The sequence below is a fragment of the Centrocercus urophasianus genome, unplaced genomic scaffold (genome assembly GCF_019232065.1).
Source record: "Centrocercus urophasianus isolate 14NV4802_14NV808 unplaced genomic scaffold, USGS_Curo_1.0 seq_14, whole genome shotgun sequence".
Lineage (NCBI taxonomy): Eukaryota > Metazoa > Chordata > Aves > Galliformes > Phasianidae > Centrocercus > Centrocercus urophasianus.
Window position 1 is genome coordinate 46,792,389 of NW_024884586.1, and position 23,541 is coordinate 46,815,929.

Below are 23,541 nucleotides of genomic sequence, written 5' to 3' on the forward strand. Positions count from 1 at the left end.
CCTGAGATGTCTAGGCATGAGCTACAGTCTCACAAGCTGGAAACTCAGTCCGTGGAGCAAGGTGGTGGAGAACATCAGTCCCCCACTTCTGTGTGGCAGAGTTATCCATAATATAAAATGATAACATATAGAAATATAATTATCAATTATATAGTTACATATTGTTTAATTCTCTCTATATATGTAGAGATTCATGTGTATATTTAATGTATGGACATATACATAGGTTGCTCCACAAGTAATGCCTTCTATTTATTTCCATGGAAACTAGAAGATATTGACAAAGCACAGTGAATCAAGAGCTATTTGATAGAGCAAATTCTCAGCAGCAATAAATTATTTTTCAACACAGTCACCACCATTAGCTATGCATTTTGACCAGTGATGAACAAGACATGCTGTGCTTGTAGCAACCTGCAGCAGTGGAGGTGAGTAGCTGTGGTTTAAAACCTACCAGGTATATTTTTAATTATAATTCTAAGAAAGAGGAAAAATCCCGTTAGTTACACTGTGAAAAATAAAACTTGAGTGAATAATTACTGCTCTCTACTCAGTGAGCTACAGTTACAGGGATGAAGTACAGTGCATTAATCTCTGTATCTATGAGGAAGCGTGCATTGTTTTGGAGAATCTGCTTGGGTGTTTTCATGCAGTACTGTTCCTTACATGTTCACAAAGAGCAAATGAGACTTGGAAGGGTGTGGGGAAAAAATCAAATTCAAAAAGTCATAATTGCTTCCAAGATTCTGTACTTTCTGAAGTACACTTTCTTAAAGGAAGCATTTGGGTTTCTTATAGTCACCTCCAGAGAAACAGTGAGCGCTGGCAGAAGACAAATACCATCTTTACCTTTTCAAGTTGTCACTTCACTTCCCCATTTAAGTGCACTGACTGCTGACCCATGAAGGAGTGCAGAGATGCAGTTTATCTTCTCAGCCTCATTCAGAGGAACGCAGTATCGTTCCTGCCTCACTGAACTGCAAAAGATGAGGAGATCTCAGTTTTATGAATGGTGATTTTATCTGTCTGTGACTTGGGAATGTTCTGTTGCACAGTTTCTGAGTCAGCATCCACTGCTTTCAGCTTGAATTATTTATATATTACCTTAAGTATAAGAAGAAGAAGGAAAAAAAAAGAAGCATTTTGCTAACATTTCAGCAGGAAAATCGTACCAGTCCCCATTACTGAATTCTGTTTAACTGCAGTCTGCAGTTGCTGCAACCAAGGCTCAATTCTGTCCTGTGTCCACCTCAGAGAGCAAATCCATTAAGCAATTTTGTGCACTTCCAAAATGGTCTGTTTTCTATAAATTATGTAACTGTGCTGAGTATGTCTGCGAAACAGGTTTTAAACTGTGCGTAGAGAGAAGGGCAATTAACTGCAAAGGGTAATTTGAAACATAACGTTAGATAAATTATATATTTGTAGGAAATGCTCTGTGATAAGGAGAGCATTTTAAGGCAACTTGTTTTATCAACTGCATCAGGAGTATTATGTATTGCAGTTCATTTTAACAGCATCTCAAAATGTAGAATTATTTTAAAGCAGTTCAATGAAAATGCTGCAACGTTTCTGAGAGATGATTCTGCTGCACAGGCTGCATGAGAAATGTTAGTCTAGTTACTGGATATGATACCTGAAGCAGAAATACAAATAGAGGAATAGTCTCTATAAAATAATAGAATATTTTTATTTTCAAATAAAAATAGAAAAAGAGCAGTAAGGTTGGATAAAGTATTGTTCTGTGTTCCTGAAATAGAGCTGAGTGAAATGTTGCAAGTCCTTAGGGTAAGAAGCATTAAAATGTATTACCTTTTCTTTCCTCAAACTATAAAAATCACAAACCTTCACCAAGGGGCTGTTTGAGGTACCTGAAATCAATAGAGATACTACCACTGACTGGTTGATTTCTAGTTTCCTCTTAATAACTACAGAAATAAAGAGCTGGGATACCACTGGCAACCGAAGCAACCTTCCTTCATAAGTGCCCTTAATACCACAGTTTCTGCTTCAGAATCTGAGCTGCCAGCCACCAACCACACTTCTCTTTGCAGTCCTCCATGGCACTCTTCCCAGCAGTTCCCTTTCTTGAACTGGGGAGTCCAGAACTGGACACAGTGCACCCAGTGTGGCCCCACCAGGGCAGAGCAAATAGGGGGAGGACCACCTCCTTTTCTTTCACCCCAGAAACACCCTTGGCCTTCCTGGCATGAGGGCACACTGCTGGCTCACGGCCAGCCAGAACACCCAGCTCCTTCTCTGCGGGGCTCCCTTCCAGCAGGTCAGCCCCTAACCTGTACTGATGCGTGCGGTGGTTCACATCTGGCTGTGGTTATTTAAATATGCATGTGTCTAAGGGGTCAGACCCTTTCTTAGTCAGCAAATATTTAAATACAGACTTCAGCAGAACCCTGTGTGTACGTGGATATGTTTGGATTTGGAAGCCGGCTGTTGGATCTGCTTAAGATTTGGAGCCGGGTATTTAGAGGTTAGAAGTCTCAGGGATGGTTTTAGTGGGTTTTTAGAAGGAATGTTACCTTTCTCAATGAAGTAAAAGTGTTTAATGAGCGTTTAAGAAGCTGGCTCTCAAACAGCATTGTAGAGCCATGGTGATAAAGTATCCTGAATGACACAGGCTATCAGTGAAAGCAGGGTTCCTCTGTCACTTAGGAGTGATCCTCAGAAATATTCAGTCACTTCACCATTAGGTAACTACTTATTATGTTCAGGGGCTTTTGGGAAATCCATTACCTGCATCTTCAGCCACACAGTCTGGCTTTTATGCTCTGTGACACTTTGCAGAGCTATCTATAAATATCTTAAAAACCTGGGGCTGTTGCTAAAGATGCTGAAATACCTCAGATATTTTTAAATCTTTTACCCTTATTAGTTTTCACAGTTGGGAGCTGATGTTAGCTTATTCCAAAGCATAAGAAAGTTTGGAAAGAAATCGTTTGCATGCTGGGGAGCACCACGTAAGCATTGACTTTTAACAAATTTTGTCCTGTTTTTCAGGTAAAGGTGATGTGTTTGGTGATATCTTCTGGAAGGAAACCAGTCTGGCCCACGCATGTGCCAACGTACGCGCTCTGACATACTGCGATTTACATATTATTAAGCGAGAAGCCTTGCTTAAAGTGTTGGACTTTTATACTGCTTTTGCAAACTCCTTCTCAAGGAACCTCACACTCACCTGTAATTTGAGGAAACGGGTAAGGCAGCTGATCTTGTTTTCCCTTTCTTTCAGCAGGAGATTGCACACTGTTTGCAGTGTTGAATAACCTCCGGTTTACTCTTGATGTTTTCAGGTCATTGCAGATTAACTGGCCTTTCAATAAATGTTGTAGCTCTTTGTTAATGATGGCTCAATAAAAGTGAGCCATAGATTTGCAGCTCCGAGTAGCAATCCTGGCAGTGTGACATATGAACTACACTTTCTTTTTCTTTGCTTTGCTGTTGTTTTTTTTCTTTCTGTTGCATAATGTATAAAGTTATATGTAGTAGTGTGAGAGAGTCCGTATTTTAGATTCCTCAGAGGTGAGGCTCAGTCTCTCACCTGCTAGATCAGAAGAGAATAGTCTGATGGATCTGCATGGCACCAACTAGGAGAGATTTATTGATGTTAAATAAATAAAATGTACTTAGCAAAAGTATTATTTTAATACTTGCTTCACTCCCTTGCACAGTTGAGAATTTTAATATGGCAAGGTTAATAAAGCTTGGTAGCAATTTTACATTCACAGCTCACTTTTTAAATCCTCCTGCTCATTTTTTAATCAATCAGCAATGCTCACTATCCATTAGTTCTTTCAAAGAGCACTCCATCTAAAAATTAATTAGCCATAAGGACATATCTTGAGAACAGGTTAAGGGATTCTTTAATTCATATTGCAGCTGCAAATTTTAATCTTTATGATGGTTTTTTTTGTTTTGTTTTGGTTTTTTGTTGTTTTGTGTTTGGTTTTTTTTTAAGATTGATGAGGGTTATATACATTTTATTTGCATAGAGGAATCTCCTAACAATGATTTATAGATTATTGAGCATTAACTGAAAACCTCTAGCTGCTGAAACACATTTTTCTGCAGCTAGGACATCTCACCTGATAAGGTATCAAGGCTATCTCCATATTTTACAAGGTAATATTAGCCTCTGCAGCAACAGGAATTAAACAGAACTAGAATTTCAGTTTCCTGGATATAGTTTCTCCCTGGCCACTAAAGTATTTTACAAATACTTATTTCAAAGAAGATTTAATTTTTACTGTGTTCCTGTGCTCATTAATATACCAGCTACAGCACAAAATACCCATGGCAAAAAGTAGATGCAATGGGGGATTATAGCTCCCCTCCATCTCTGCAGGAGTCTGGAAGAGCTAAATTATAATGAAGTTTGGTTCCAGTTTCTCAGCTTACCTCTGACTTGAAGCTTGTTAACTCCACTTTGGTCCTGAAGAAGAGCTTTTGGCTTGAGAGCTGCTTTGGGGCTTCTAGCTTTTTGCTTTTTTTATTGATAAAATGTTCTCCAGGTCATGACTTCAGCATCCCCCCTTTCCTATTTGACATGTGCCACCAGCTCCAGTCCCAGATGACAATTTCTTTCAGACTTTCCTGATGGTGATTTCATGGGACAAGAGTACACTGTGTCAGAATTTATTCTTTCCTTCTCAAAATGGGAAACCTGTCACTTCAGCTAGCTTCCTGGGACTCCCCATCAGCCATGATAAGGTTGTGCACAGGGAAAACACAGACAGATCTTTTCTTGTCAGGCCAACATGCTGGAGTTCAATTCTGCAGTCCTAGAATACATAAGGGAAATAATCACTTGACTGTTTTTCTATTTATTTTCTTCTGTCACATTCCTTTTTTGGGCAGTTTGGTTCCTTGCAGGGCCCTAGCACAGGGAGTCACACTGGAGGAAAAGCACTCAGGGAGCATTAGGTACATGCAGTGTGCCATGGAGCCAGTGACTCAAAGCAAGAAGTGTCTGAAGAGCACTTGTAAAGAAAGGTTGGATTTTGCAGAAGGAAAGGCAATGTCAGTTGGGTGCATGAGTTGGCACTGGAGTCAAAGGAAGATCAAATCATTGTAGTACATGAATTAATTTCACTGAAAAGTTGGCCAGTGACATCTGAGCTACTCACCAGTCACTTTTATAGCTCATGAGGAGGAGTGCTTCCTTTAGAGTGCAGTTGCATGTCCCTCTTCAATGCCTTATCTGGGATGAGAAAATCATCCCCTTTCTGTTGATTTTTGAGACAGTCCTCAGTTGCTAACTTTTAAATACCAAGGGTACATCAGATGAACTCCACCTATAATGTCTCCTACTCAAGAGCTATTTCAGGAAAAGTCTTTCTCCTGGTATTTAAGATGTGCTGAGCCAAAGCTTGCTTTTGCAAAAATTATGAGTATTGTTCCTAGGTACAAAACAGATCATACTGCTTTCAGCAGTGGGGATACAGTCCAGGCCCTGTTATGTAAAATTATTCAGGGGATTGTTTCAAACAACGTATCTGCTGAAAGTGTACCCAATTCCCTATTGGACATGAAGTGTCTGACTGTGAGTTCAGCCTTTGAGAGAAGCCACGCCATCCAGAACAGTTTTACCAGGCGGACAAAAAGCAGTTGTTCAGTAAGTGAAAGCAGGCAGCCAGGGCTGCACTGTACTGCAGCAATTTGTGCTGGAGTCATGTAATCTAAATGGAAAGAAAATCATTGCATCCTTTAATTGATTTCAATAGAAATATACTTAGCACATTTTCTACGTAGTCATCACTTGTAACGTTTGACATTTAATCATAACAAAAATACACTCGTTGCAGTTCTGTGCTCAACAAAATGGCTGTTTGTTCTCACTGTCAAAAATACATAGATAGAGAGAATTGCTCTTTCATCAGGTCTGCTTTTCCAAATACGTATGCATGTGTGTGGGTGCCTACACACATGCATTTGTGCTGTATTGTCCCTCAACAGGCACTCAGATGTAGTCTGTAGACTGTGAAACAATTTAAACGTTCAAAAGGCTAATAAATTAATAATAGTGCTGAGCACAAAAGGTTAGTTCCACATGACGGGGAAGAGAAAGTCACACTGAAGTGAGGAAATAATGTTTTCTCACTCCCAAATAGCATTTAGAGGCTTGGCATGTTGAATGACCTACTTAAGGCATCTGCTCAGTGTGCTGTTATCAACTCTGGGTTTTTGTTTTCTTTTTCTGTGCATTAGGTAGCTCAGCCATCACGCTGCATTTATGAGCTCATAAAGTGAGCATGCCTGCTTGCTTTCCAACCTGCAGTCCTCTGTCCTGCTCATGGTGACGAAGTGACTTTTAATCTGTAATTGCAGAGCATTGCAGCATATCTTGTTTCATGCTCTGAAATTTTTATGGGGCATCTAACATTGCTAATGTACACTGCAAGGCAGAGGCAGGACTTTGAACTTCTTTTTTTCCAAACAGGGGAAATAATTAATCTGGAAAGATACTCTATAAAATCGCAATGAGATTACATAGCTGCCTCTGAGGACCGAAAGTTAGAAAGCAGCATTTGGGATGAGTCTTCAAAGAGTTAAGTATTGCCTTCTGATGTTGGAAGAGAATATTAATAATGTCTAATTCATTAAGTGCCTTTCAAGATTTCATGCAGCTGGAGTGAGGGCTCTGCAAGCTTGAGCCATGAAGTTTGGCCAAGGGAAAGGAGCCAAGATAGACTTTTAAGAGACCCATACGCATACAGATGAACACATTTTATTGATAGTCAAAATTTGGGAAGGAAGGCCTGCAATAAGCCACCAATTGTGTTTCCACAGAAAACAAGTTTTCAGCTGAGATATATTTAAAGCTTTTTCTTTTTCTCCATGTTGCTTCCATTTACACCACCTAATGCACCATCTCCAGCTAACTACTAGATCACCGTGGTCTGTGGCAGTGCAGGAAAAATCAAACTGAAATTTTGGGCCCCCTGAAAGCAAAGCTGAAATTCTTCCATGCTTCAGTAAAGCAAAGATTTCCCTACTCAGCTTTTAAGGTACATGGGTGCATACTGCTGTTTTGTGCTGTGAGCAAAAAGAGTTGTGTTAAATGAATCTGGAGGAGCTGAGGAGAGGACGTCTGGCCATGTAGGGTCTCTGGCACATTTTCTCCTGGAAGTTGTGCTAGGAATGAGCCAAGGAAACGTGAAGAAAGAAAGTGCCTTTAAGGCAGTGAAATACCCTCCAGAGAGGCTCTGTTCTGTTCCATGTGACATCCTGAAAGCCAGGGACAATGCTGTGAGCAACTGATGTTATCTAATTCAGCCAGCACAGTGTGAAGCAGGTGAGGCGGTCAGACTCTCTTAACACAAATGTTCTGGCTATTTTAGGTCAGAATGATTTCTTTTAAAATCAGCTTTCTGTTTTTGCTTGAGGTTTTAATGAATCATGTGTTGTTTCTTGAGTGAATCATACATCATTTCTTTGTCACTTTTTATTTTTCTTTTAAAGCTATGTTTTCATTTGAATTTTGTGCTTCTGTCTCCTGAAAGCAAAGGCTGTACCAAAGGTCAGTCAGGATCCCCTTCCTCTGTCACTTGTCAGGTTCTTCCAGTGTCCTGATGCAGAGGCAATGTCAGAGGCAGAAGGTGTTGCTCTGTGCATTGCTTGCCCCTCAGGATGCACACTTTCTGGTGAACCTGCAGATTTTCACAGGTTTTGAGCTTAGAAAGCCTTTTACAATTACGGCAGAGCTGTTTGCACTTGGCCAGCTGCTGCTCCTGCTTGGTTTTGACCGGCTGCGGGGAATGACTTGCTCACATAGAAAGGGATCAGAGGGTGGGGTTTGGGAAACAGGCATCAGAAAGCTTAGAGCTGTCTGTGTGGAAAATTGTGCTGGGAACCCCCTGTTCTACACCTTCACAGGGTGTACATCCATCATCCATTTGCACCCCTTTTTGCAGTCTGTCACTGGGAGCTTCCTCCATGTGGGATAGCAATGGTGACCAAACCTATCTGGGCAAAACAAACTTTTCCATCATTACTGCTAAAGAGAAACAGGGAGATGTGCTGTTTAGGGAGTTGCAGTGTCTAGTAAGGTAGATGAACTCCAGAGGGGCTCTGGAAAGGCAATTCAACACATCAATTTCTGTTGGGGCTTACACGTCCAGCAGGCTTTTGGCATGACTTTTGACTCAGAATGTGTTTGCAGTTCAGCAGCTTGCACAATCCTACTGGAAGTTAATTTGATTCATGTCTTGATGGCAAAGTGTGTATTTCCTTCCCCTGTCTTTGTCTTTCCTGAGACTCAAAGCATCTGCATGCTAATGCATCAGGCTGCTCACAACCCCTAGAGGAGGTGAGGAGGCACAGAGAGCCCTACATGGTGACAGCCATCTCCACTTGCCCAGCTGAAACACAGCAACATCAGCCTCTAGCTGTGCTGCCTGTGATAGTATGCTTGGCTGTTCATAGCTCTTCTTACTTCATTACTGCAGCAGCTCTCCTGTGACCATGGCAGACTACAACTTTGTCAGCTGTGTAAGGCAATAGTCTCACTTACCTGTTTTCCTATTCAGCTGTATCAAAAACAACACACCTTTTTCCTTATTTTTCCTCTTCTTTACAGCAATAAGGTCAGCTCAGTTTGAGCATACAGGGTGACTTTCATCCCCACCTTTTCCTCTCAGTACATCTCACAGACTAGCTTTGCCTTTAATTTCACCAAAAGTCCTTCATCTGTCTCCACGTGAAAAAACAATTGTTACAACTTGTTTCAGGATGCTCCTGCCCTTTCTTGTCCCTCTCTGGTCTTTAACTATCTCTGTTTTTTTCTTCTTTTTATGTGAGTGTGTTGTCCTAGAAAGTGAAGTCCTACCACTGCAATTTAGCTGCAGCTACAGTTTAGCACGATTACAGAGCAAATGAGTTATACCTTCCAAAATCAATAGAGTTTCATTTTGTTCACATCTTAGCAGACCTTGCAGGCTCCATTATGCTCTGAGAAGCTTTCACTTAAGCCAATTTTCTTTCTTTATTGTTTGACCTCGTTGTATTCAGTTATCTCCAGATATGCCACTATTCCATTATGGTATTTCCTAAAGGGCTGTTTCACTGATTTAGATCTGGCACCATTTCTGGAGATGTCTAGACCTGTGTGTGAGACCCAGGTAGGTGTCTAGACTTGTGTATGTGCGTGGGACCCAGCATGGCCCAGCAGCACAGCCCATGCTGCCCTCCTGCTGAAGCCCACTTTTTGGAGGATAGATGTCCATCCGGAACTTATTGCAGCTCTTTGCTCTCATCTTCTGCTCCTCTGAGCATAATTCCTTGTGCTCCAGTTCAGGGCACAGGGATCTGAGTCAGTCACAGCAGGGAAGTCAGTGAGTCCTTGGGAGGGCCATGCATGACTTCGTTAGGTAGAAGAGTAGCATAATTCAGAGAGAAAGCTGCAACAGCATTAACTTCTCGCCTCTGTGCCTCTGCCAGGCAGCATGGGACAGCTGTCCCTGAGCAGAGAGGCTGCTGTATAAAAGCTATCAATGGGTTTGCTTTCTCGCTTTTGTTGGTAGCCATGAACTTGCCTTTCCCGTGTGCCTCACTCTCCTCCCTCTCCTGTTTGCCACTTCATCATCTCCCTCCTTCTAGGCACAGGCCAGGCCATGCAGACCGTGGGGAACTGGGGCTGTGGGGGCAATTGCAGTGCTGAGTCCTCGCTGCAGACACAGAGGAGAACAGTGGGGATCTCTGCATCTGCATGTGTTTCAGAGCCACATTAATCTCACAAGGTACCAGTGTACCCTTGTTCTATTCTGAATATAATTTCTAAGTTAAATATCTCCTTCTGAGGTCACAGTTGTGTTTCTGTGAGACAAAGCCCACCAACTCTGTTTGAAGTGGGATTGAGCACAGTCATGATAATCCTTTGCCATTACAGAGGTGTACAGTTTGTTTGTTTGTTTGTTTGTTTTTTGCATGGACACGAAGCTTCTTTCCCTGTCTAAATCAAAATGGCTTTGATCTCATTTGTCAGACTAGTATTTCACTGCTGGTCTTTATTGAGAAATGCGTAGCAGTTCAGCCTTGCTTTCAAGGAGCTCGGAATGGTACAGTATGGCTGCAGAAGAGAATTGTACGTGCTGATGTGCTGCTTTGTGCATGCAGAGACTCAGCAGCTGTTACACAAGGCAGTGCTGATTTACCCCATCTCTTCTTCATGCAGCCAGGGAAATGCAAACTGAGTGATTTACTTGTGTGTGGGCACATCATTGATCAGGATATGTCAGGGATTGGCAGCATCCACTGGAAAACAGGTGTAAACTGCATTTGTTAGAGGGAATATTCAGGCTGGGGGTGATTTGCTAATGTCCATGAATTAATACCATTTTCTTGTTTAGAAAGCTGCCATAATTAAGAGAGTCTCTGTAGTTCACTCAGAGAGCTTTCTGCATGCTGTCTGTTAATATTGATTCAGGGCCGTGTTGCTTGCACTGGATTTGAATGATGATAAAGTAAATCAAAGGTTTGCTATTTTTAATCTTGTAAATACTAAAAAAAAATATGTTTTGTGTTCCCATTCCCTCATTAATTAAATTGAATGCTTCTGATTTCCTCCAACTGAAAGGAAGGCGGTGCGCATGGTGCAACAGGAACATTTAGGTCCTGTACTTAGGAACATGGTTTAGCAGGGAAATATTGGTGGTAAGTGTGCGGTTGGACGGATGATCTGAGAGGTCTTTTCCAAACTTGATGATTGTGTGTTTCTAAGACGCAACACTGCTGTGTTATTTCCCATTTCCAGTTAAGAAAGTTTTTTTCTTATCAGCCCCCTGAGCTTTGATGTTATGTACGCAGGCACAGCAGCTCAGCTTACAGCAGACCTGAGCAGATCACCATCGTTGCATGCCTGAGCTTTGCTTGAAGGCTATTACTTTGCCAGGCTTAGCTCTGCAGCACGCTCTCTTGGGCAGACATACTGCTGAAACTGGGTTTCCCAAGGCTTTGTATTGCTCCTCTAGTGCCTAATATACCATCAGCTCAGGCACAGCTTACTGTGTTAAAAATGCATTTCTGCTGCTGCTGAGAGTAGCAAATCTATTCCATGATGTCCTCAGTGTGTCCCAGGAGCTGCCACTGCTGCAGGCACCCTCATGCAGGTGGGATTTGCACAGAAGGTGGGGAAAGAGGTTTGTTGTGTTATCTCACACCTTTCCAAACCAACTCACCTGGAGGAATGGATTACTTCTTGTATGAGATGCTGAGCCTAATTACCACAGGACTCTACCACTTCTCCAACATGACTGCAGAGGAAAGGAGGAAATGTTAGAAATGTTAGGGACCAAGTTCTTTGATGGCTTCCATCATTGCCTCCTTGAGCCAAGTGCCAAGTGTGACTTTGAAATATAAAAATGAGTTTCTGTACCTACCTTCTCATTCCTACAAACCTTCCTTCCCAAGACTGGGAATCCCAGCTGTCATGCACCCAAAGCCATGGCTGGGGAAAAGAGAACCCGTTTGTTGGGGTCATATGAATGAATGCCCATTGACTTCACAGGAAGCAGGCAGAGCTTTAGCACTCACCCAAGTGGGAGTTTTCTTGCTTAGCCTAAAATGGGGCCAGTTTTGTCCAGTCCAGAAATAATCAGTAAAAATATCAAAGCTTTTTTGCTCTGAGAAGAGCACTGATCTTATTTTTGCCTCCATTTTGTCTGAGTTTTTGAGTGGTACTCTGTGGACACAGCAGTTGGACTTCATGATCCTTATGGGGTCCCTTCCAACTTGGGATATTGTATAATTCTCCAGTTTTGTTTTTGTCTTGGCATGTACAGAAAGACTCCTCAATAGTTCCTTTCTCTGTCCGTAAATTGCTAAATAAAACTCCCTGCATAAGACCTTACTTTCTGTGCAAATCCATTCCCCTGTTGTTTGCAGCACACGTTTCACAAGTGTAATAATACTCAAACACATGGTTCAGCCTGTGATAACCATTCAGAATATTGCAATTCCCAGATTTACCTTACTTTGATTGCAATTTTTGGGCTACTTCCACTGCAGAGAAACCACGCATTCAGTTAAGAGTTAAACTGTAGACAGAGGGCAAGAGAAACTTGGTGGAGAAGTTAGCATTAATCACACTTGTTTTAGTTAAAAATAAAACCCAACCTGTCACTTCCAACTTAATGACAGTTGTTTGACTTTGCCTTTTTTAATTGTCAGCCAGTTGCTGTGATTAGCAAGCTGTCTTGGTTTAGGTCCTGTGAAAAGAAGCTCTGGAAGAGCAATTTTTGAGGAGCTGATTTACATACATGCCAGAGGTAGGAATGGGGACATGGGGATTCTGGGAAACACCTGAAATAAGCTGATCCCATTACTGCACTTCTGAGCAACATGCTTGAAGGCAAAAAAAACTTGCATTTAAGAAAGAATACTTATTACTAATCCACGTCTTATCCTCATATTTTTACTTCTCAGTTTCCACAGCCCCTGGTCTTAATTTGTTTCCCTTCCTAAAGATTACAAAAACAGAATGTGTTCTAAGATGTAAGATACTGTTAGGAAAAGAGCATAGCATACACAGTCTCTGATTCTGTTAACTCCATTAATTAAGCAGTCAGTGATCTTTTGAACTCTGAGACCTCCCTTTGGACATTTAGTTGAATGTTAGATTACTTTTTATTACTTTTCTGCAGGAGATATTTCAGCTGCCAGAAAGATTTTGTACAGTGCTTCCTATGCAAATATTTATATTGCTCATTGTGCACCCAGGGCTGATGGCTTACCTCTGTGCACTCCAAGCTCATGGCTGTGTTGGAACTAACTGCTGATTTCTGCCTTTGTTTGTTTGTTTAAAAAGAGGGCACTTCTTTTCCTACAGACATAGGCTTTGGCTTTTTCTGAGAGCCCCAAACACCGCTCACTCTTCGAAACATGGCAGTGAGGACCAAAGCAAGTACCAAGACCAACCTTTTCTATGTGAGCTGTTTCTACTGATCAGCTGAAATACAGCATTTCTGCTAAGATAACCCCTACTCTTCCATTTGTACCCAAGATGCCCCTTGAGGCGTCTAGGATTCCTTCACCATGTCCCTGACCTTACCAGATTCCGGCTTCTCAGCACTTCATTCCTAGGTCTAGCGCATGGTTTTCACCAATCTGCCTTCCTTGACTGCCTGCCATTGTAATGAATTTTATCTCCCTTGTGTTTAAAGCGCATCCATTTTAAAGTGGAGCAGCTGTTGGTAGTTCAGAGCTCCTTTATGCTCCATCCTTCTCCCAGGCTGTATTATCCCCCCTGCCCAAGAGGGCTGCAGAGAAAGGAAAATGGGGAACTGAACCATACATGCTTTTCCATGTATTACCACATGTTCTTGTTTCCCGTTTATAAAAAAAACTTATCCAATAACTTTAGGATGCTCTACATAAGTATATGAATAATAATTTATAACCATAATCCAGCCATGCATTAGTATACCAAACAGGTGCATGACTAATCAGCATGAACCATCAGCCATTACTTCAAGCATTTGTCATAAAGCTGGAACCAAGGCACTGTTTGCCATGCGGTCCATCAGAAATGAGTCCCTTCAAAGTGCTTCTTTTCAGACCAGTATTGCTCAAAATCAGTTCGATATGTTAGACAGCTGCTAATAGATAGATAAGGACCCTGCCGGGACAGTGATTGACCTTGCAAATTCCCCATCAGCCATTCTTTCACACTGTTAGCCTGCTTGTGGACAGGTACGCCTGTCCTGTGGATCAGCCCTGCCCTACGGCTGAAATATCTGGCATGGATACACACATCTTTGGGCATCCTCCCACACGTAAGGTGGGTGTCAGACTGCACTGAGAACAGGCAGCCTCCAGCTAATGCCTGGACAAGGTCTTCCTGGGAGAAGGTGACTGAAGAACCGGTGTCTAGCTTGAAGTTTGGGGTTAGCTGCATTTTTCAGACACCAGAAAAATATCAAGTCAGAGGAAAACAGAGGGTGCTTTGGTCTAAGTGCCAGAGGTCAAAATGAGAACTCAAAGTGAATGCAGCATCTGAGATGAAAAAGGTAAGAGAGCCAGAGGTAGAGATCTGTACTTCTGTGTGTTGTCACTCCGCGACATTGCAGCAGGGTTTATGTCACAGCTGGTCTTTTGTTAATTGTATGTGCACAGGGATTGGTAGAAGAGATACAAACAGTGTGTAAACAGGGTGCAGCATAATCACTAATGAAGAGCTACAGAATCATCAATGTTATTGATTGCAAAGACCTGTTATTTGTCCAAGCAGAGTTTTTTTTACTAGCCCTAGACAAGAATAGGGAACAAATCAACTGGACTGACTCCAATTTTACAGGGGGGGGGATCATTTCGGATCACTTTTAAAGCCAGATTTGCCAAAGTCTACAATACTGAGGATTATAAACTAATTTGTTTGGGTCTGGAGCAATGAGATAAGCTAAGGCTACAAAAACAGCAGGCTCAGCCCCTAAGGAGCATCCTGTGTTAGTGCCTAAATGCATGGATAGGAACATAAAGCAGTGCTGATGAGCTTTGCAGAGATCTGCATCTAGAAAATAGGTAACTGTGATGTAGGTATTAAGGAAGATCACCAAGAATCACATGGAGAAATTTGAAGGAACTTTGAGAACAGGCTTAATGCTGGGACACAATAGAATGATGCCTGCAAGTAGGATATAGCCAGATCACTAAAATCCTCCCTAGCAGAGCTGTGGCTTATTGTCATGAAAGCCCAGGGATCGATTTAATGCATGTAAATGGGAAGGAAATGGCTCTTCACCACACCATCTGTTTATCCCATCCCCATGCCCCCACTAGTTAACTCTTCTGTGCTGTCTCCTCCTCTTGCTGATGCTGTTCAGAAATAAACACAAAGCTCTGTGGAGTCACCATTCGCTGAGTTCCTCAGTCCCATCTTCTGAGGTTGGAAAAAACACACCTAATGGTCCTTTGGGGAATAGTCAGAGCACTCAGTCCTCCCTGGGGGTATGTCATGGAGGCAGCCTGCTGGGTTTGCCTGCACGAAGCTCTGATAGGACTCTCATCAGCAACTTCATTTCTCTGCAGACTGCTTTCAGGGAACTGTCTGCTTCTCTCTGTGTTAAAGTTTGGGCTCTGCAGTATTCCTGTGCTGTTGGAGGGAGCTCTGTGGTTGGTGGGTAACTCTCCCCCAGGCTCATCTGGCTCTAGGTGGTTTTCCTTGACTAATTGCCCTAGAAGAGCTGTTCATTGGTTCCCACTTAGGTATCAGGAAAAATTACCAAAATTACGGACTTATCTAAGAAGTTATCGTTTGATTATGCCATAATTTGAAGGCCTCTGCTCTTCTGGTAATTACAGATTACCTCTGAAAGACTTTCCTTCAATCTTTTGAACTAAGGTGCCTTCAGTGACAGCTCTGCACCAACCACTTTTGGCTAAAGGGAGATTTTATCCTTTGATGAAGGTTTCATATCTTCCTCATAGAATATTTCTTCTTGTTTGGATACTTTTCAGTGCTAGCATGCTCATGTCTTGGGTCTTTTTTTCTCCCCAGGAGATTCCTTCTCACTGAAGTGCTGGCTGTGAGCATATTAATGGCAATTACGGTGTGTTTCAAGAACCAGCACTCCTTAGTCACACACTGCCAGCATGCTGCTCTCAGCTGGGAAAATTTTAGCTCTTGCTGATGGAGGTGTTTCACTTGAAGAATCCCAGGGATACTTGTTAAGGTTATTTTAGAGCACACTTCATAGTTAAATGAGGTAGACATTAAAAGTTTATATAACCTTTTGGGGTTTTGTTTGTTTGTTTGTTGGTGTTAAATTGTGATTTCCCAATTGTTTCACTGAGCTATTTTGTGTCTGTTCTGCAGGGGGCTGGCCCTGTCTTTCAGTTAGTGAATGGTCTGCCAGAGGTTCTCATCTTTGCTGAGTCTTGATTTCTCTTTAAAAGAGTTGCCAGGCCACACTGCCAGTTTCGTACTGGTCCCTCTGAACTGAGAAGCAGAGGTGTGAGTTGCTGAATTGGCCAACTCATTCTCCTTGTTAGCATCCCTGTGGCTTTATTTGTAGCTTGTCCTGTGGGAAAGGGATATTTCCAGCAGTTGTGTGAGCTTGGGTTTCATTCAGAAGATCTGTAAAATGCCGTAAGCACCAGCAGCACTTATTATCCAAAGCTAGACTTTGTTTACTGGCAGATTCAGCCATCTTCAGCTGTATGAGTGTTTAAAAGATCTGATTATTGACTGAGTTCTAGAGGCAAATAGGAAACAAATGATTGTTTCCTACACCAGCCTAGATCTGTTCCACCCAAGAATACTACCATGGAATCGGAGGCTGTGTCCTCAAAATCAATCTCCACTGTTGGACTTGGTTCAGGTGAGGAGTGTCTCCTCGTGATAAAGCAGATCATTTGAACTTCCTGGTTTCATAATATGGAAAGTTACAAAAAGGTCCAGTGCTTTGCTCTTCATGGTACACAGACTGTCCATTGTCCTCTCAATTGGATCTGTTGTTTGTATGTTCTGCCCTTTAAAATTATTTCTTCATTTCTGACTCACCATTTCCAACCAAAACTGATGGTGTTCTGCACCTCATGGCACTGGGAATGCATTGTTTTAATTGAAGCTCCTGTTGCAAAGGCTTTTCAGTAAATTAACAAAATGTTGAAAATGATGTAGTGAACAAATAGAGTAGCTGGTAGTGCACTCCCTGTAAAATCAAAGTTTCTGAAAGCCAGTTAGAATGTCTTCAGTATCAGGAACAAGGCTGATGGAAAGAGATTATATGTTTTGTTAAATGAATTGATGTAGCTGTAAAGATCCACAAGTTATCAGTTGCAAAGCCCTTTTTTTTTTTTTGGGTCTGAGGACTTCAGATCAAATTTCAAGCGCTTTCTAGTCCATTCAAGTCATATTTTTGGGGAGAAGGAAGGGGCAATAATTTCAATTAATTTGAATTTCCACTTAACAATTGCAGAGAAACAATTGTAATTCTTTTACTGATTAATTACATTATAATCAAAGAGTGCATTTTAGGTATTTATTGAGACCATTTCATCTTCAGACAGAAACCGGTAAAAGGCAGAAACACAGAAAACAAACCACAAATTCTGCAAATCCTATGGGCCCATACTGTGTGCAGCTTTGTGCTAGGAACATGCAGGAATGCTGGGTCTGTCAGAAGTAGGGCTGGCCAGAAGCCAAACATCTAGATCTTGGCATTTTTCAGTGTAATAGAAGCAAGACCTCCAGAAAATGTTCACTGAAGGAACAGAGATAGCAGTGGCTGTCCCCTCACCCACTTCTAACGCAAACCTGAACAGCAGTAAGGCTGTCCCGGACTGGATTTAGCTTTAGCAGTTAACTATTAAAGTTAAGCCCTTCCAACATTCAGTGCTTTGAAATCTAGTTCTGTCTGTCCCAGACTGAACAGCAGGGAAAAAAAATCTATTGCTATATTAATTATTTAGTTTTAATGTCAGTCCTTATATTTATTTATTTACTTAATCCTTTTACAGCATGGCTTTTCCTACTGTGGGGGTTCTGGGCTGTAAACCTTTGTTTCATCTCTCACGCATCCACTAAGCTGCTCAGTGACCCTGGGCAAGTGAGATGACCTCTCTGTGCCCTATTTTTGACATCTGGCCAAAGACGCGGCGTCATGCATCCAGCCTTCTCCCATATGGGGAAAGAAGAGCAGCAGATTAGAACTGCGTATTATTATTGATGATTGATTTTCTGTTCTGAGCTAAATCAGGCTGAAGAGCAGCTTGAAAAGTCTTTTGGCACTTTGCCACATCCCAGAGAGCAACGTTTCTGCAGTCTGCCCCAAGCCCAAGCCACCCTGCTGTCATATGGAGGCTTTGAACTGTCTCCTCCTCTTTATGCTCAGAAGCATATCGCTCTTAGGAGATACTGCACTGGACAAAGTGAAGGCTGTTTTCTTTGAGGAGTTTCTTTTTTAATCATCGGTACTAAATATCTCATCTGCAGCACAGCAAAGCCCTAATCAATTGACAATGCTGAGTTCTGACCTTTCATTAGGCCACTGCCAATAGCAGGTATTGATCCAGTGACCAGCGTTAAGTTTGCGAGGATCAGACCTGCCTGATCTAATTGGAAGCTGTTCTGTTGAAGACACACTGCCTTCCAGTGAGCTCACTGCCACACAGCCAGACTAGGAGGCAATGGGAAGCTCCCTTCAGCTCCTGTGTCCTGAGGTTCCTACTGGTGATGTGGTGGCAATGTAGTTGTATACTTCACTTGTCAATATGTGTCAACAGCTATCTACATCAACGTGGAGTCCAAAATTTGTTCCCATTTGTGCTCCACATAGAAGGGGCTGTGCTTCTTTGGAGCACAGTCACAGGTAAGCCTCTTCAGAAGCAGCATAGATCCATACTCCTCTTTGCAACAAATTGACTCTGAACTATAGCAGCTTGCACTGTGTCCTAGTTGAAGCATACGTTAAATACATAAGCAAACAGCCTTGCTGGTTATTTGGTTAGAATCACAGAATTGCAGGGGTTGGAAGGGACTTCAAGAGATTGAGTCCAATCCCTCTGCTAAACTGGATTCCCTACAATAGGTCACACAGGTGGGTGTCCAGATGGGTCTTGAATATCTCCATAGAAGGCGATATAAAATAACCGTGTGTATGTGGAATGTGCATTTTGCTGTATTTGGAGAAACAGATCAATCTCACTGTTCTGCAACATAACATCTGCTCTATGGTTACAGCAATGAAATCAGAAAATAGCGAAGGCAAAGCTGGGGAAAAGAGTGATTAGTTTCAATTCCAAAGCCTTGTTTATAACCCTGTGGCAAAGCTGCTTGCATCCAAAGGTGCACAGTGCCCTTGTTGAGCATCCTTTTGCTGGCAGGAACACAGCCCAACAGGCATCTGATGTAGCAGCTATGCCTGCTGCAGCCAAAAATCCAAAAATGCATTGTTTTTCCCTGGCATGCAAAGAAACAGAGGCTAAGTGTATGGACAGGAGGTGCTTGGGTTTGTGGTGACTTGACCAGGAGAGGCTTATCTGTTCTTAAAAAATGTTCTTGTGGATGATGTATATGTAAATGATTGTGTAAAAGGAGTAAAGGCTTGTGGTGTTTCTTTTGGAAATCTGACTCCTTATCCTCAAAGCATAGCAAACACTTAATAATGTGTAATCGTGTCATTTTGCGAAATTGGTGCCTATCACTCAATCTGTGAGACTGGACTGATCTTTCCTTGCTAGGCAGCTGTCAGTGCTACCCTGAGCCAGGATCTGAAGGGTGTATCAGGGCATCAAGAAGGGCTTTCCTGTAGCATTATACATCCATTGTGCACCGCCCTAGATGTCTTAGCACAGCAGAAACTTAAGCTTTTTATCCTGAGTTGAAATCCTAAGAGCATCAATGTGTGTTTTTTGTGGCTTCTCTTCTTAATGAACTGTCTCTGTTTTGGCAATAGGACAAAACACTGGCCTCTCTCTGCTATCAGCCAATGAATTCTAGTCTCTTGGTTGTAAACAGTTAGCCATGATATAGGGATTGCCAATTAACTACAGGAATTATGGCAATATTATTATCTTCCCATACACCGGATGGGATAGAGATACACAGAGACAGTGTGATTTGCACATGACCTTCCACTTGGCCAAAGGCTGGATCAGCAGAATCATCCATTCTCCCACATCCCAGTCTGGTGGTATATGTGTCAGGTCATTATGTTCCTGAGATGTGTGACAAATGTGACTTGGAGCTCATTCTGCTTCTCTTTCTTCTTCTATCCAGACATCTTTTTAAGTAAAGCAGGATGACTTCAGATCCATACCATGTATGAAATAGCTGGGACAAACTCTTAAAAACTCTCTGTTTAAGTATGCACGCTTGTTCACATCAGCATGCCTGATGTCTTGTAGCTGTCTCTCCACAAAAGTAGTTGGATGCCATGCAAATTGATTGTGAACACAAAATGGAACTGGATTGAAGTTTGACCTACAATATCCGATTTCTAGAACACAGAGCAAGCGGTAACAAGGCCTCCCAAGTTTTGAGCTCTGGGAGTTTGGCCACTGTTGGGCTCTTCTGAAGAGTCTCTTCTTTGCGTGCCTTTTTTAGAAGAACAATTTGGGGAAATTGCTATATTAAGCAATACTGAAAGGACCTACCCCTATCTTGCTCGTAAAATGTAATTAAATTTCCCTTGAAAGAGCTTTTTCAAACTCACAGAAATAACTTTTCTTGCCCTGAAAAGTCATCACTTTGTTATTTGTATTGGAAATCTTCACCTCTGTTACAACTCAATTCTGTCATCGCTTAGAAGGAAACTGAATAAATACAGTTTCTCCGTATCAAAATTAAAATGTGCTTTGTAGCAAGGTTTTGCTTTTGCATGCAACCATATCTGTGAAGTCAGGATCATTGAAATTAGCAGAAGGGTTATTATTTACCATTTCTTTCAAGCATCCAGCAGAGTAACACACAGAAATCTTCTTTTCATTCAAAATCCAGCATGAAAGACTGTTCAGTGAAACATTCCTATCCCAGAGATTAACTAATTGCTCAGCAGTCCATCATTCCCACTGCCCAGCCAAGGACAGTGATTCCTTTCCCACATGCAGATGGAGTAGTGGTTTAACAAAAAACAGTTCCTGGTACAGGAGGATTAAGGAGAATTTACTGGAGAGCAATTAAAGCCGTTGTTAGAGCAATTTGTTTTTGAGGCAGATTTTCACATCAAAGTAAAGCTATTTATCTGAGGAGTGTATAGAGCAGAACAATAAAGCCATCATTTCGTGCTTCCTCAGAGCGTGGATTAATAAAGTCAGCTAAGAGGACAGGGAGATTTACAGGAGTAAATTAGGTGAAGTGGCCTAAATGCAGTTTGCATTTGGAAGGAGGTGCTCTGATTCTGATCTCTGCTCTTGCTTCTTGTGGCTTCTGCTGCCCTCTGTTCCTGCCAGCTTTGTCATCATGTCATCCTCAGCAGAGGGCTTCTGACCATGCTGCTTGCAGATACTCCTGCTAGCAGAGCACCATACAGGTCTGACCAGTACCAAAATGCTGTTACTGGAAGATGAGTTGGAGCCAGTGCTCCTTGCTGGCCCCTTATTGGCTTTAGTGGGTGTTGCTGGCTTGGTCTTCCCATCCTGTCTGCTCCAATCTCCTTGCCTTGTCCTGACCCAGGAGGAGGCATTACTCCAAAGTCTCCTTAATATTAAGAGCTAAAAATGCATCTTGTGAGTAATGCTGCCATTGTCCTCTCTGTTTTGGAAGGGAAGGAAACTTGAAGAGAAATAGGCTTTCAAGACAGAAAACCAGTCCAGAGTGGGTCCACCCAGCAGTTTTTAGATCCTTCCCAAAGGATGGTTGGAATCGATGCTTTTTGTTTGTTCTTTTTTTATAAGGGAGGTGAGGCACTGGCAAAGGTTGCCCGGAGAGGTGGTGGTGCTCTGTCCCTGCAGACATCCAGGGTCAGGCTGGATGGGGCTCTGAGCACCTGATGGAGCTGTAGGTGTCCTTGTTCACTGCGGAGGAGTTAGACTAGATGGCCTTTAGAGGTCCCTTCCAGCTCCAACAATTCTGTGATTTGGATTTCTCTGGCTCAAAATGAAGCTCACAGTCTCTACAGTTTCAAATGAAGAACAAATACGGAGGTGCATTTCACTAGCCCATGCTCCAGAGGTCCAGTTTCCATTTAATGACAAATATAAGGTCTCAATTGAGGTTATTTCCTATGTATTCATTTTTGTACATTCTTTCAGCAGTAGAACTTTTTACATTTAAGTATATTTTTAATTAATATAAATTTAAAGGAAAAAAATCTTAAAAACATTAAAAAAAAATTTAATATCTGAAAAAAATTACATCGATAAACATGTCACCCTGTATGTATTGTCAATGTATCATGTTCTCTTCGACCTGCCTGGGTTTAAAAAGCACTTTGCTTTTGGAGCAAGCTTGTTTACCAGAAGTTGCATGTGAGAAATCGGGCTAGCTTTAATACATAAAGAGCATCTCCAGATATGCCCTTTGTTGGCAAAGCTCCTAGAGAGGGCTTGTCCTCAAGAGCTGAGGCATGAAGCCTTCTAAGCTCATCTGGGCAGATGAGAAGTCACTAGAGGTATTTATTGGTGATTACCATCCTCTGCAGTGGGAGAGGTTTGAGCGTGATCTGTCCTCGTGACACATCTGGGACTGGGATGATATTTTCAGTGCAAAGGGCTTGATGTACAGGGGCACACAGCCATCAGCTGTCTCACCCTGTCACCCTTACCTTGTTCCCCAGCGGTTTGTCTGAGCCCTCCATGCAGATAAAACATCTGTTTTCTTCATAAGATCTCACTAGGACCCACCAACCTGGCTTGGTGCAGTCATCTCTCATCCTCCCCCTGCAGCTTTTAAAATAGTACTGCTTATCTGGAAGGTCTGGCTGGTCTCTGGGGGATGGGGAATGCATCCCAACTGACAACTGACCATAACCGCAGCGTGCTGGAGAGAGTAAAAATAGCATCAGATGGAGGGTATAATACACACACAAAAGCTTTAAAGGAGGGCATTTTCAAAGCCTGCTCCTAACCCTGATGCCTGCACTGCTAGAGGGAGGGCTGGGATATTTCTTACCTACTGTCACGCAGAGAATGTGTGCATCTGAGCAACTGGCACAAAGCTCAGTTTTTAGGCACAGGAGACAAACAGATGTTTCAGGGTGCAGATTGTCTGACCTGTTTTAACATCTAGCTGTAGGTGAGATGACTCACAGCCTCCCAGCTGTCTGTGGCTCCTGGAGGATGAGTTCAGTTGCAGGCATTGGCTCTGTAAGTGTACCCTGCTCCAAGGGCCTGTGCTCTGGAAATTGGGTGCAGTTTGTAGTTTGTTTTTAGGAAGGAAAATGGCACAGTTATCTGAGCACAGCATGGATTGGGTTATCCTGTGTTCACATTCCGTGTCTGACACATATTTGTCTCCCCCATTAGCATGAGAAATATACTAATTACTGTTCTACAATCCACTCGAAGATGTTGAAATTAACAGTGTTTTTTTCAAACATCTTCATAAAAGTTTGTTTTCTGTTGTTCAGCCTAGACATGAATTAAGCATCCCTTCTCAGTATTTTTGGTTGTATCTGTTGGGTTTTGTTTAGCACTGTTCCCAGAGAAAATGAAGAAATTAAGTATATGAGATTGCAGTATTTGTCTGTTATTGGTCATGTTGTCAAGAACTCTGAAATCCATTTGTCAGCTTCAGCTAAGCTTGTGAGATGGAGGAAATCTCAAGGATAATTAAATTCCTAAAAAAACATTGGTTGATAGTTAAAGAAGAAAAGCTCACCTGTCCATATACACATTTTTGGACAATCCCAGTATGTAGCTCCTACAAAGCATGCTTGCCTTATGGGAGGATACAGGGCTTGGAAAAGAGGCAATGGAAGACAGTTCTTGTATTACTAAGCAGCTATGTCGGATGTGGACAGGATCAAATCTCTCCAGTGGGATCTGAACACTGATGAAGGGGTTGCTCTGTGGGTATCAGACAGCTGCAAGTGAGCTTCGAGTCATTCTGTGTGGTCAAAAGATGGGTGTATGTCTGCAAAATTTTCACTG

The 23,541-nt window shown here is 42.2% G+C and overlaps 1 protein-coding gene across 1 annotated transcript in view; it reads left to right on the forward strand.

Annotated features, from left to right (window-relative positions):
* KCNH5 (potassium voltage-gated channel subfamily H member 5) overlaps positions 1-23,541 on the forward strand; it is a 142,277-nt gene that overhangs the window by 114,130 nt on the left and 4,606 nt on the right. Inside the window, exon 10 of the mRNA XM_042814238.1 lies at positions 3,016-3,212. Within this exon, the coding sequence (XP_042670172.1) occupies positions 3,016-3,212 (197 nt within the window). The remainder of the gene's footprint in view (positions 1-3,015; positions 3,213-23,541) is intronic.